Here is a 12,878-nt window from a genome sequence, read left to right on the forward strand (position 1 = left end):
GTGTTCAAGTGAAGTTTCTGTTGCGTTTAGATTTCTTATTTCTAAAGGGCCCTTTTCAACGGCTTTTGATGTTAAGCACTGCTCAGATTGAAAATCAACAGCAAGCATGAACAACTAAAGTCAAAGTCAATGTATGCACATTATGTATTAACAGACAACAAAAGATAAGTGCCCCTTCATAATTATCGATAAATCAATGACAGGTGTCAGCCCTGACAACAGGACGACGTTTTGTTTGTCTGGTGATCTTCAGAGCTCCACAAAGCCCTCTGTTGCTATGCAGTCATTCAGGGAGCAGACATGCTGTAGCAGCTTTTTGTAGACATAAAAAAGGACTGAAGGAACTTTTTGTTGTCGCTAAGCACTCAAGACTGATGCCGGCAGCAGGGTGACGCCGACTATCATTGCAGTCATTCTTTATTGCCGCTCAAACTGAGCAATGCTTTTCCATTAAGATCATGAAGATTACCCTACAACTTACTGCTCAGACGCTTTTCATGCTGTGACGCATCTAGTCTACTTCAAATTTTCCTCAGGGATCGGTAATACAGCCGTTCTATTTTCCAATTCACCTGTAAAGATCAACTGCTGCTGTCCTTTCTGAACTGAGCCTGTGGTGTTGTTTCACTTTTAAAATGAAAAAAAACTTTGTTGGTGGGAGCTCATATATTGTAAGACAAAGATATCTATGCCCTTTTCTCCCCTGTGTGGGCTTAAGACTAGACAGTAACAGTGTTATTGCAATTTACAGCTTATTTGCTGCTTTATGCTTAATGGAAAATAATAGCGTACAGTCTGCCTGTGGTTTATTATAGTTTCTAAAATGACTGTGATTATACAGAACTCCAGGTTGCGACTCTGGAGAGAGCGGAGGAGGAGACATTTAAATCAAAAGGTGCACACAAACACCAGACTTCAAAACCAATAGAGGATTTAATATCTATAAATTCACCACAGCAATATCACGGCACATAATGAAACATATTTAGCATATTTGTCCCAGAACAACCGCTGACTTTTATTGCACACAAAGGAACGATGGCACTCCGGGAACCACTGTGGCAACCAGTGACATTGCTGAATGTTTTCTGTTTCTGCTCTGCTCACACGGGCAATTCAGTCTCAACAGACACTCAAGACAAAAACTCCAAATGCCACTAGACAATATCTTGTAAACATACTAATGCTTCCTATGTAATCGGACATCTTGCAAATCAGTTGATACGCACTCATGTTTATTTAGCTCACAATATTTGCAGTGTGTGGTTTTCTGTGCTTACCTATACAGACATCTATCTTGCCCTTGATGGCAGCTTCATGGAGCGGCGTGTAGTTCCAGTTGTCTCGAGCGTTGGGGTCGGCCCCCTGACACAGCAACAAGGACACCACCTGAAAACATCATTTAAAACATCTGCATTCACTCTTTATTTGGCACAAAACATCAAACCCCATTTGTTTTTTTCCCCATGGTTAATTTTTCCTTTACTCAAGCTGGTAAGTTTAGCAAACACTGTCTTAGCATTGACAGCCTGCTAACGCTACTTTCCCTCTACGTAGACCTGTAACAATTCCGAATGTTGCTGTACAATTAGTCTCAGAAATAATTGCGATGGGCACCCGGATAGCTCAGTTGGTGGAGCGGGCGCCCATATGTGGAGGTTTACTCCTCGACGCAGCGGGCCCGGGTTCGGCTCCGACCTGCGGCCCTTTGCTGCGTGTCATTCCCCCCTCTCTCTCCCCTTTCATTTCTTCAGCTGTCCTATTACAATAAAGGCCTACAAATGCCCAAAAAATTATCTTAAAAAAAAAAAAATAATAATATTAATTGCGATTAACAATATAATTGTCTCTTTCAATCAAATTTGAAAATGTTTATTTATTTATTTATTACTTTTCCAAACAAATTAAAGTTTTGAATGAATCCCAGGACACAATTTTTGGTTATATCGCTGTTAAGAGACCCAGATAATGTAGTAACACAAATACACTTTGCCTTTGAAGTAAACCACGCCTCTTTATAATCATAAACACATTGTCTTTTTTACATAAACACAAAATAAAATTGACAATAGTACAGTATTATATAGTTTTCCCGACCTAAGCTTATAATAGAAATTAATTGCGGTTAAACAAATTAACTGTGTAAGTAAGAAGAAAAAAAAAACGATTTTATAATAATTGTTACTGGCCTACCTGTAAGATAAATCTATGCTGCTTTTGGGGCGCCCTAGCTCACCTGGTTGAGTGTGTGCTCCATGTACCAAGGCCCAGTCCTTACCACAGTGGCCCGAGTTTGAATTCTCCCCCAATATTAGTGCCCCCAATATTAGTGCAAGAGCCCGGAGCATCGGAGCCGATACCGATACCGAGGTATCGGCTCCAGACCTATACTGCCTAAAACGCTGGTATCGGTATCGGGAAGTACTGGAGTTTATGCACTGATCCAATACCACGTAATAAAGCCCTAAAGAAAATCTACGTTAAAGTAATTTATTTATGTTCTTTTTCCGTTATAACTGACTGTCAAACTGCATGATAAAAGAAAGTTCTGTGGCATTCATTGTTTGTGCTTGTTGAGTTTAACCTGAGCCAGACAGACAACAAAGATATAAATAATATCACATCCATACAGGGATAGTAGTATAAAATTGTTAAAACATAATAAAATATATGACACACTGGTATCGGATCGGTACTCTGTATTGGCCGATACGCAAGTTCAGGTATCAGAATTGGTATCGGGAAGCAAAAAATGGTATCGGACCATCTCTAAAATATAATACTTGAGTTTTGGAAGTGATAAGAAAATTATACTTTCACTATCTGATTGGGGATTCGGGAAAATTGGGGGATGAACTGTTTTTCTATAAAAAAACTCATTTTACTTCAGTCAGCAACCTGCTCCATAAGGGTTTAATGCTTCGTTTTCCAGCAGAGATACAGTATTCCACAACACAAGAGCTAGAACCTGACCTTGGCTTGCACTGCCACCCACTACAAAATCCCACTTAAACCAAAAACATAAAAGCAAGGCAAACGACCACTTTCAGAGGTGCAACAGTGTAGTGGCTGAGTGATTGGTTTCAGATTGGACAACGTTTATTCTCATCACAACACTAATCATCACTGTGATCACACAGTTGCATTAGCACTATGCATTTCTAACATGGGTGCAAAGTGCTCTCAAAGAAAGCTCTAAAAGCCTCTAAAACAATCGAAACTGTAAACATTCGAAATACCTCTGTGGTTAACAGCCAGGAGGACAAAAAGCATTAGCACATCTGTCATAGATATTCCAAAACATAACCATGCGTCGGCGTGACCAGAATATCAAAGTAGCAATGACAGTGAATGTTCAGGTTTTCTCAATGTGATCCTTGAGACTGACTGTGCACATTATAGCTTACATGCAAACATGGCAGATTTGCATGTTTGGAAAGAATCCTCTTTTGCTATCATAAAAACACTGATTACAGTTTACTCCTCCATCCATTCTGGATTTTACCACCGTATCAATTCTTGTGCTCATCTCTGCCTTCCCATCTTTTTATCACCACCAGCAATCATTACATTCTACTAAAGTGTAAACTGTTATACTTTGTTCCAAAAAGCATATTGGAAGAAAGTGGCTCACATTTTTCTCTTTGTGTTACCCTAATGGGTCCTCGCACTCCCTTACACTGCACTCATGTGGATTTGTGTATCTTCAGTGAGCTTTCCTGCCCAGAACAAAGATTATCATACAACTGCACAAGCATAATGACGGTGTAGGAAAGATCCAAACACAAGGGAGGTATAAAATGCTAAAAAAAAAAAAAAACAACAACAACAAAAACAAGTAAGACATGTAACTGCACTGTAAAAAAAATTCCATCTCCAATTTTGCAAAAAATACATTTTTGCAATAATTACTATGCTGCAGAGGCACAAACCTCCAAAACAATACTAGTAGATCAAAGGGTTGCTGTGCAAAGTCTCACCTCGGAGTGACCAAATGAGCAGGCGTTGTGAAGCGGGATCAGACCCCCATCATCCCGTGCGTGCACATTAGCGCCTGTCTGAAGCAGGTGGTCCACCACATCTTTCCGCCCAAAACCTGAGATAAGTTCAGAAAGAGTTGGCAGTGGAGAGAGGGGGGAAGGCGGGCAAAGAAAGAGAACCGAGGAAGAAGGATCAGAGAGATTGGTGTTACACGAATTGTACGGTGATGTCCAGTAGAAACTCTTGCACATAACCCTTTGTGCAGAGTTAAATCAAACTGCAACTTGGACAGAAGATTTGCGAGCAGTTTCCAGATATTGTGAAACTCTGAAGCAGTTATTTATGTTCATAAAAGTGGCTGATAAATTAAGGAGCAGCACAGCTTGAACACAAGGCTGTTGTATTTGTTTCCAGTTAAAAATGAATACTTAAATCCAAACTGTCTTTTGGCTTCTTTTTTCTTCCATTTATTAATGTTGTTCATTTGTTTTGTAAGGCGGTGTAAAGCTCCACGTACAAGTGGAGCTTGTTATGTCTTCACAACAAACGTGCCGTGGGATTCGAGAGAATCTATTCTTGTTAAAGTTGCTGAGGATTAGGAAGGCCTGAGATGTAAAACAGCCAAGCAAGTTTTTCTTCTTTTATCTTTTGTGGCTGCAGTGTGATAAAATAATTCAAAACAGTCAAGCTTGGAGCTGAAGAGAAGATGAGCACTTTTCATATCCATGAACAAGTACAGTGAAGATAAAAATGAAAAAAAGGAAATATTATATTGTCAAGATGATGGAGTCTTTTCTATGTGTCTTGCTTGTGGCAAAAAATGAAGTACAAACTTGGGTTAAACCAAAGGCAATTCATGTTTAGATATGACATTTGTTATGTTCCATTTATAGATAAGTCTCAGTTAAAACCACCTTGGCTGTTTCATCGCAGGCATGTTTGCAAACCTTTTGAAGCAGTTTGAGGAAACTCCGGTGGCCAACAAAAACACTTAATGATAATGGTCATCTGCCACAGACCGTAAACTGCCTGACAGAATATACAGGGTTTATGGGTCTGTTTTTAATATTCTGAACATTAAATGTGCATATACAATTTGCCCGAGGGGTTGTCGGGTATTTTAATTTAAGAAGATCGTAGACTTTAATATTTTTTAATGCAACTTTTTTTTTTTTTTTAATGCTAGTGATATTCTTGTATAAATATAGGGATTTGTCAGTGCTGTATGATGTCTTTCTGTTGGACTTGCATCCATGTCTTAACAGATGAAGCAACTGTCCAATTACTGTACAGATGCAATGCTAATTTTAACTAATAAAGTGAAATGTCAGCCCTTCCCTGATTTAAGGTTATTTTTAGGTATGTTTCTACCTAAATGTTGCACAGATCTTTCCACATTTTCAACAAATGAAAATTGCCAATCATCTTTCCATCTACTATTGTTAAGTGCAGTGTTTCCTCAATGTTGATTTTGTAGTGGCGGCCCACCATGGCAAAATTATTTTTTCAATGGTTTAAAAAAAAATACAAAATGTCTGAAAATATACATACACATGAATCTGACATATTATTATTAAAGATATGTATTTTTCATTTGGCCTATAGATAAGGTAGTCATCCACAGATACAGTTAAGCTTAAGGATTTACTGTGCCACATTTTAACATTAAAACATGATGTATAAATATATGAATATGCCAACATTTTTATTTATTTTAAAAGCTTATATATTAGTATTGTATGCGCCATGAAAAGGTATGTGCAAAGGCTTTAGGCCACCCTACACGTTATTGTAGGTCCAGTTTAATACGCAACTAAATTTTATACAATATATGTAGTAGGGGGTCCCTGCTCCGTCTATCTTTCAGTTAAGGGGTCCTTGGTCTAAAAAACGTTGAAGACCCCTGTTTTAAATTATCCTGCCAATGTAATGCACCTCCCGTTGGCTGCCACTCACATTGCAATTTAACAACAAGTAGAACTATTCAGAGGTTGTTGTTGTTCGGACAGACCTGCCCCCACTGCTAAATCCTAAAGGAAACGCTGAAGTGAATATTTTAAAAGAAAAGAAAAAAGAAACACAATTACAGTTGCAGCGCCAGTAACTCAAAGTGTGGAATTGCTCTGCCCACACTGTACTTAAAGGTGCTCTAAGCAATGTTGGGTGACGTTACTTCTTGTTGACGTTCGAAGTATTTTCAAACAAAATGAGGCTAGCTCGCCCCTCCCTCCTCCTCATCCCGTCCTCTCCCCCTCCCCAAAAATCCTTCTTGTCAGTTATTGGCTGGAACACTGTTTGTTATGTTTGGTGGTGCAGGTTGGTGCAGTTTGTTTTTGTTGCCGTTTGTAGAGCCTGGGCTGTCTACAGAGACTGCATTTTTTTTTTTACAGTGTGTTCATGGGACAGGCAGCTCACAGATTGTGAGAGGTTTGCTGTATGTGACAAAAAAATGTTGTAGCCTAAAAAACGCATGACATCGCTTAGAGCACCTTTAAGTATGTCCTTTTGAACTTTATTTTTTGGGATTCTGGTGTGACTGGCCTGTAGCTTTGGATGGCAGAAGTAAAAAAAAAAATGTTTCTTCTACACTGGTGGAATCTAGACTAGCACGTAAGAGGTCTGCTCAGGTTTTAAACAAAGTTTGAATAAGACAGATTGGAAATTTGTTTTTACAACAGAAATAAACCAATAATGAAATGTACCAATGGTAAATGCACCTGTGAAAAAGTGGGTGCAACAGGGTAACTTAACTGTTATGTTATATGAAAGGCTTTCTGAAAATGTTACTTTTCTTTGCTGGTGCATTTCATATATTTTCTGTTGATATTACTTTTATCATCCTAAAACTGTTTTACAGCTAATGGCTAATGTCAGCCAATGTTTATAAGCTGCGTTCTGGTTACTCCCACACCTTAAATGCACCTCGCCAGCTGCACAGTCTAACAATTTAGTCGGTTTAAACGGTGATTTCCGTTATGTTTACCTGCAGCGAAATGCAGGGGTGTCGATTTGCGTCCTGCCATGTCTTTGGCGTTCACATTCACCGCATTCACGACTTTCTTCACCCGTGAAACATCCCCGTTTCGACAGGCTTCAAACAGCTCCCTGAAAGCCCCGTTTGCACCACCACCACCACTGCCGCTGCTGCTGCTGCTGCTACTGCCGCTGCACGCGTCACCGCTGCCCGAGTCGGGCGTAGAGCCGGGGCTGGTCCCGCTACCCTCGGTGGTGGTCGGGGAGCTAGCACTGCTGCTAGTGCTGCTGCTGCTGCTGCTGGTGGTGAGGGCCAGAGCTGGGGAGGTGGTGGTGGTGGGAGAGGCAGGGGTTGCCTCACCGTCAGCAATGTCCTCGGCTCCGCGGGAAAGCGGGGTGGCATCATCGATGGGTGCAGGCGGAGAGCCAGGCGGGGTGACAGGGAGAGAGGAGCCGCGGGGCGGAGAGGACAGCAAGGAGCTTGGCTGCTGCTGCTGCTGAGATGAGCGACGAAGCGTCGCCATTTTCACAACACAACAGTCCCCACTAGCAACAAAAACACTGCTGACAATTTCCTGCCTAGGGAATTCAAACTTCCGCTCGGGCTTACGGGATGCGATATTACCGAATCCCACTATGGCCACGCCAAGACCCGCCCTTCAAACCCTAACCTTAACCACTCGAGGTGAAATGCCTAACCCCAACCAATCGAGCTTCTTCGTAGGGCGGGTCATGGCGTGGCCATAGTGGGATTCGTAATTTTGCTTACGGGATGGACGTTACAGGACATTACATCTCCAAAACTGTTCAATACTGGGATATCAGGACCATAGACAGTATATCAGGACTAACTTCATCAGTAACAGCATCTTTATGCAGGATTACAGACTAAAATACCATTTAAAATGTGTGGTTTCTTGCCAGGTTAGGGTTAGGGTGTCTGTGAAAATGTTTATATTGCAAAATGTTGTTTTTTTAATTTTTATTTTGGTGATTGAAATAAAATGATTTGGAGGTTAGGTAAAAGTTAAGGGAGGTTTGCATGTTTATTCTTCTTATTGAGTGGTCAGTTGGCCTGGCTGTACACAATATCGCCATCTAGTGGAGACTATTGGTAATAGCTTCAGAATACAGAAGTCAGCCTTTGTTATCTTTTTGCAGTTACATAAATAACATTTTGCAATGATCAGTGGCTAATTTACTGGTTTTTAGCTGTTGTATAATGTATGTAACCTATCTTCAAAAAAATGTTTCAATTGATAAACTAAATAAGCTTAAAGGAATGTATGTTTGATTGATTGACAGGTGACTCAGCCTACTGCCACATTGGTTTGGTCTTTATTGTTCCACCTCAGCTCCACTCAAGCTACACATTTTCATTCAGAAATCTGAGGGGTATATCACAGACTACTGTGTACTGTATGTCAGCATACAATCTATCTGTGGTATCACAGTATTAGTAAATGTGTAGTTTTCCTGAGATGCATGTTTTGTACTGCTTAAAGAAACCTGTGCACCCGTGTGAAGAACCTCCCCAAACATGATGAAAACTCCAGACACATGGCTGGGATTTAAGACAAGAACCTTCTCGCTATAAAGGCTTACAATTGTCACTGGACCACTTTATTCAGTTATAAAAGAAAGTGATTATTCTATGAGTTACTTTAATTGGACACCAGATAGCAGCAGACATGCTCCAAGAAAGTGTTACAGCATTCATCCTAAATCATTAGCATTGTAAGTCAATTTTTTTTAATTGACTTGCTTTGAATTACATTATTGAATTACATTTATTTTTTTCATGAACTTGATTAAACCATCTCCTCTTTGTGACTAGTTCCCTTTATTTACAATAATTAAAGTAAAAAAGCACAATACACAATTCATACTCATACACATCGTTGATAATGAGGGCTCAGGACCAAAAGAACTATGAGAAATCTATTACATTGCATCAGTGTTATGTAGATACCTGACAGCCAGCTCGTTTCCACGAATCATATCCAACATATAATAGCACCTTGTTATTGCATTAAGGAATGAATTGTGACATGGTCTGCAAAACAAATGCCATGACGAATGAAACTGTAGATGTAGATTGCATTAGAAAACATGCAGCATCATTGTGAAAAAAAAAAAAAAAAAACCTGGAACAAAGTTGGCTGTAACTCAGTCATGATATGTAACTTTTTAAAAGGGCAAACCTCCAGGGCTTTATCAATATATACGCAACAAAATGACATGTATACATGTAAAACATGATACAAAGAGTATAACATGTGATTAAAAAATATAGACAATATATAGTTTTCCAAAATTTAAAAGCAAACTCATGACCAATTTTTCAGATACTTGATTTAAAATAAAGGTAAGTAAAAGTTAAGTTTCTTGGAAAAACTTGTAAAACTGTTAAAAAGAGAGCTTTTCCAGATTTGTTTTAACTTTGTGGCTGGAAGGAGTGTTCAAAAAGCCAACATCTCTGCTTGAAGCCAAGAAGGTCAAACTGATTAGTCACTGGAAGTCATCATCGAGCCAATAAGCTACCAGACATATTATATTCATTTGATGCTTTGGCGCACTGTAATGTCTTTTGCATTTTAAAATACATCTAGGTGTGGCTGGGTTGGCTCAGTTGGTGGAGTGAGCGCACATATACATGGAGGTTTATGCCTCGACGCAGAGGTCCAGGGTTCGATGATGCATGTCTTCCTCCTCTCTCTCCCCTTTTTCACCTAGTTGTCCTGTCCATTGAAGGCGGAAAAGCTCAAAAAAATAATTAAAAAAAAATACATTTAGGCCATAGTAGTACTACTAGCAGTAGTGTTGGTGGTAACACCAAAAGGCCATACCGATAAGGAAATATACAGTGATTCACAACAGATCCTCTGTGGTTTCTGCATGCGTCCAAGTCTATAACAAGTAAATGACATGACAGCTGATCACCAGGTGATTCAGTTTGTAGAATTGATAAAACAGGACTGTGGTGTCACGGGATGAGTATGCAAAGTTCCGTCTGGCCGGTTGGTTGACATATTTCTCATACTTCCTTCAACTGCTCTTTGTGTGTCAAAGCTTGAACCTGGCCTATTTTCAGAACCAAAACAAAAGCAAAACAACCCCAACGCCCTCATGCAAAGTTTGAATGTGTACAGTCTACAACCATGTTTTGCTCATGTACATTTCACAGATTTAAAGATAAAGCATAGAGATATGATATATATTATAAAAAATTATGTAATTTTTATGGGGGAAAAAAACACTGGTAACTGCAGCTGCAGCTGCCAGTGTACTCAAGTATAAACTCAATGTCTCTTGCCTTCTCTAAAATAAGCAGTTTTTCATGTTGTCAGTCTTTCAAAATAAAAGTTATTTGGCTTTGGAGGAGGGACTGGCAAAGCGAGACTACTATTTTGGTGACGCCAGGCATAGCAGTATATCACACAAGTGTCACATCAGGGTACAACGCTAATGGGATGTTGATTACCACTAGAAGTTGAGAAGTGGTCAAAACAATTAAACAATGTAGTCTCTGGGCGTATCATCAGCTGTTCTCAGGTTGTTCAGTTCCTTAGAGACTTTAATCACTTTCTATGTTGTTGATAAAGTTGATGGTTTTGTGAGAGTCACACTCTCACCTTGCTTTCAGGGTTTGTACACAACGATCTTGTTCATGTTTGGGGTTTTGAGCATCAATGATATGCATCTCTGATGTTCACCTTCTAAAGAGACCTTATTAGGCATCTGTGAACAATCTTTAATGGGATTAACAGACTGATTTGAGAGGAAACCTCAGAAAGAGTAGTCAGAAAGAGACAGAACGTGAGATTAACCAAGCGATCAATAGAAACAGACAGATGTGCAGCTAGAAATATGTAGAAGGAAACAGGAAGAAAAGACCAACACAAAGAGAGGGAAGGTATTTGAGATTATTCCTGCAGAACTACATTCTTACCAAAAACATTTTCAAACTAAAGCCATCCTAATCTCTGAGTCTGACATAAAGATAATTAATTACCTGCTGGGCAATCTAAATGAGATCTTTGAAATGAAGACCCCCAAAACAAAAAATTGGTACAATTTATTTAAAAGAATTAGTCTTCTTTCCTATTTTCCTGAGCTGAGTCACTAATTAAAAACTATTAAGTCACAGTTTGGACTATAAAGTGACACACAAATCTTAGTGCTTGAGTGTGTGCCTTTACATTCTTATTGTATTGTATTAACTGCATCCCACCCCACACCATTTTATCAATTAGGCCTATATGCTGTGATTTATTTATTCCTGGAAAACAGAAATAATTTCCTATTTGTTTTGTCCTACATGTTTAAAGTTGACCAAGAGCTGAAAATTCCAAATATGTTTTGGTTTATTGATAACAAAAAATGTGGGAGAGCTTTGTTTCAAATATATTGTTTATGTGGTAGCATAGGCCTATACTCTATTATGCATAGGTTTTATTTCATTGGAGTCATATGAGTATCTTTTTTGAGTTAGTTATTGAAATAGTATGGTGACGGCAAAATTGTATTAAGCTACAGAAATCAAAAGTTTAAAAGAAAATGTGGGTGAATTAACAAAGGGGTGTTAATAGAGAACTTATTTTATTTTGAAACTTGAGCAAGCTAGTTCAACAGGCGCGACAAAAAAAAAAAATCTTAGATCTTTTTTTGTTCTTTATCACATATCAGGCATTTGCATGAGAAAAGCCTCGTCGAAACTCCGCTCTCCTCTTGTTGGCTGTTGCGGGTGAAGATGAATACGCTCTCAGCTCTGCTGCGCACGGCACGCCACACCTGTCCTATTTGGGACTTGGAGCAGACAGGTAGGGCTAAAGCCCCGCCCACTGCCAGGTTTCTGTCGGACTTGTTTTTTTAAGAGCAGCTATAAGGGCTTTCAAAACCCAGCCGCCCCAGTCTAAATAACTACACTGTGTGCGGGAGTAAGAACACACACATCCACAGCAGCAGCAACCATGCCGAGGCATGAATCTCAGGAGTGGATCCGGACATCAATGCGCACTCCGGGCATCTTGATCTTTGGGATGGTTTTGGCTCCATGCGGCTTGATCCTGAACCTGATCGCCACCGCGGCCCCGAACTGGAGGACCCTCAAAAACTTCCCCAACAACCCCCCCTCTAACTTCATCCAGCAAGGCATCTGGGACATCTGCTCGGGCTCTACAATCGTCACGGGAGTGACCTGCGGTCTGCAGGACACTTTATATTTCAGGAACCAGATCATCCAGGTCGCTCAGGGGTTGATGGTGGCCTCCCTCATCGTGGCTCTAATCGGACTGTGCGTGGCCATCCCGGGGGTCCGCTGCTGGACCGACAGGCCTAACTGGGTAGTGGCCGGGCTGGGCGGACTGTTGTTCTTGCTCTCAGGCGTCATGACCATCATACCAATCGCCTGGTACACCCACATCATCAATACCGTCACTACGGTCTCCCCTACCATAGCTGTGAGTGTCGGCTACTGCATCATCCTGGGCTACATCGGAGGGATATTTGAAATCCTTGCCGGCATCGTCATGGCCGTCGGGTTCTGCCGTTGCTGCGGAGGAAAGAACCGAGGAGAGAGGCGGATTGAGGAGGTCACGGGGCCCCGGTTCAGCCACCAAAGGCAGCCGCAGAGACGAGTTGAAGTGCCCAGTCTGCACCGGGCCAGGAGCAGCGTCATCAGCAGCGTCCCATACTCAAAGGACTCCATGGATGAGGATGTGTCCTTCCCCCGGGCCAAGAGAAACCCAACCCGGTCAGTCAACCCCTCATACAGCGGCAGACCCTATGATGCCGACCTATAAGCATATGCACCACATCTGGATCTCCATGGAGACACACAAAGATACCCACATGAAGGAAAAACGACTTAAAGACGGACATGAATATTTGCAAAAAGGACTAAGAGTGGGAAATATTCTAGA

At 40.6% G+C, this 12,878-nt stretch overlaps 2 protein-coding genes across 2 annotated transcripts in view; one reads left to right on the forward strand and one right to left on the reverse strand.

Moving 5' to 3' along the window:
* The window catches only part of tnksa (tankyrase, TRF1-interacting ankyrin-related ADP-ribose polymerase a), a 78,121-nt gene extending 70,556 nt beyond the window's left edge, over positions 1-7,565 (reverse strand). Inside the window, exons 1-3 of the mRNA XM_028600948.1 lie at positions 6,965-7,565; positions 3,981-4,096; positions 1,281-1,389 (exon numbers count right to left, since the gene is read on the reverse strand). Of these exons, the coding sequence (XP_028456749.1) occupies positions 1,281-1,389; positions 3,981-4,096; positions 6,965-7,478 (739 nt within the window). The 5' untranslated portion in view covers positions 7,479-7,565. The remainder of the gene's footprint in view (positions 1-1,280; positions 1,390-3,980; positions 4,097-6,964) is intronic.
* A 4,239-nt stretch (positions 7,566-11,804) lies between these two features.
* LOC114571522 (claudin-23-like) lies at positions 11,805-12,878 on the forward strand. Its single transcript, XM_028602492.1, has one exon. The coding sequence runs from the start codon at positions 11,928-11,930 to the stop codon at positions 12,756-12,758; it is 831 nt and encodes a 276-aa protein (XP_028458293.1). The 5' UTR covers positions 11,805-11,927; the 3' UTR covers positions 12,759-12,878.

The sequence above is a fragment of the Perca flavescens genome, chromosome 16 (genome assembly GCF_004354835.1).
Source record: "Perca flavescens isolate YP-PL-M2 chromosome 16, PFLA_1.0, whole genome shotgun sequence".
Classification (NCBI taxonomy): Eukaryota; Metazoa; Chordata; class Actinopteri; order Perciformes; family Percidae; genus Perca; species Perca flavescens.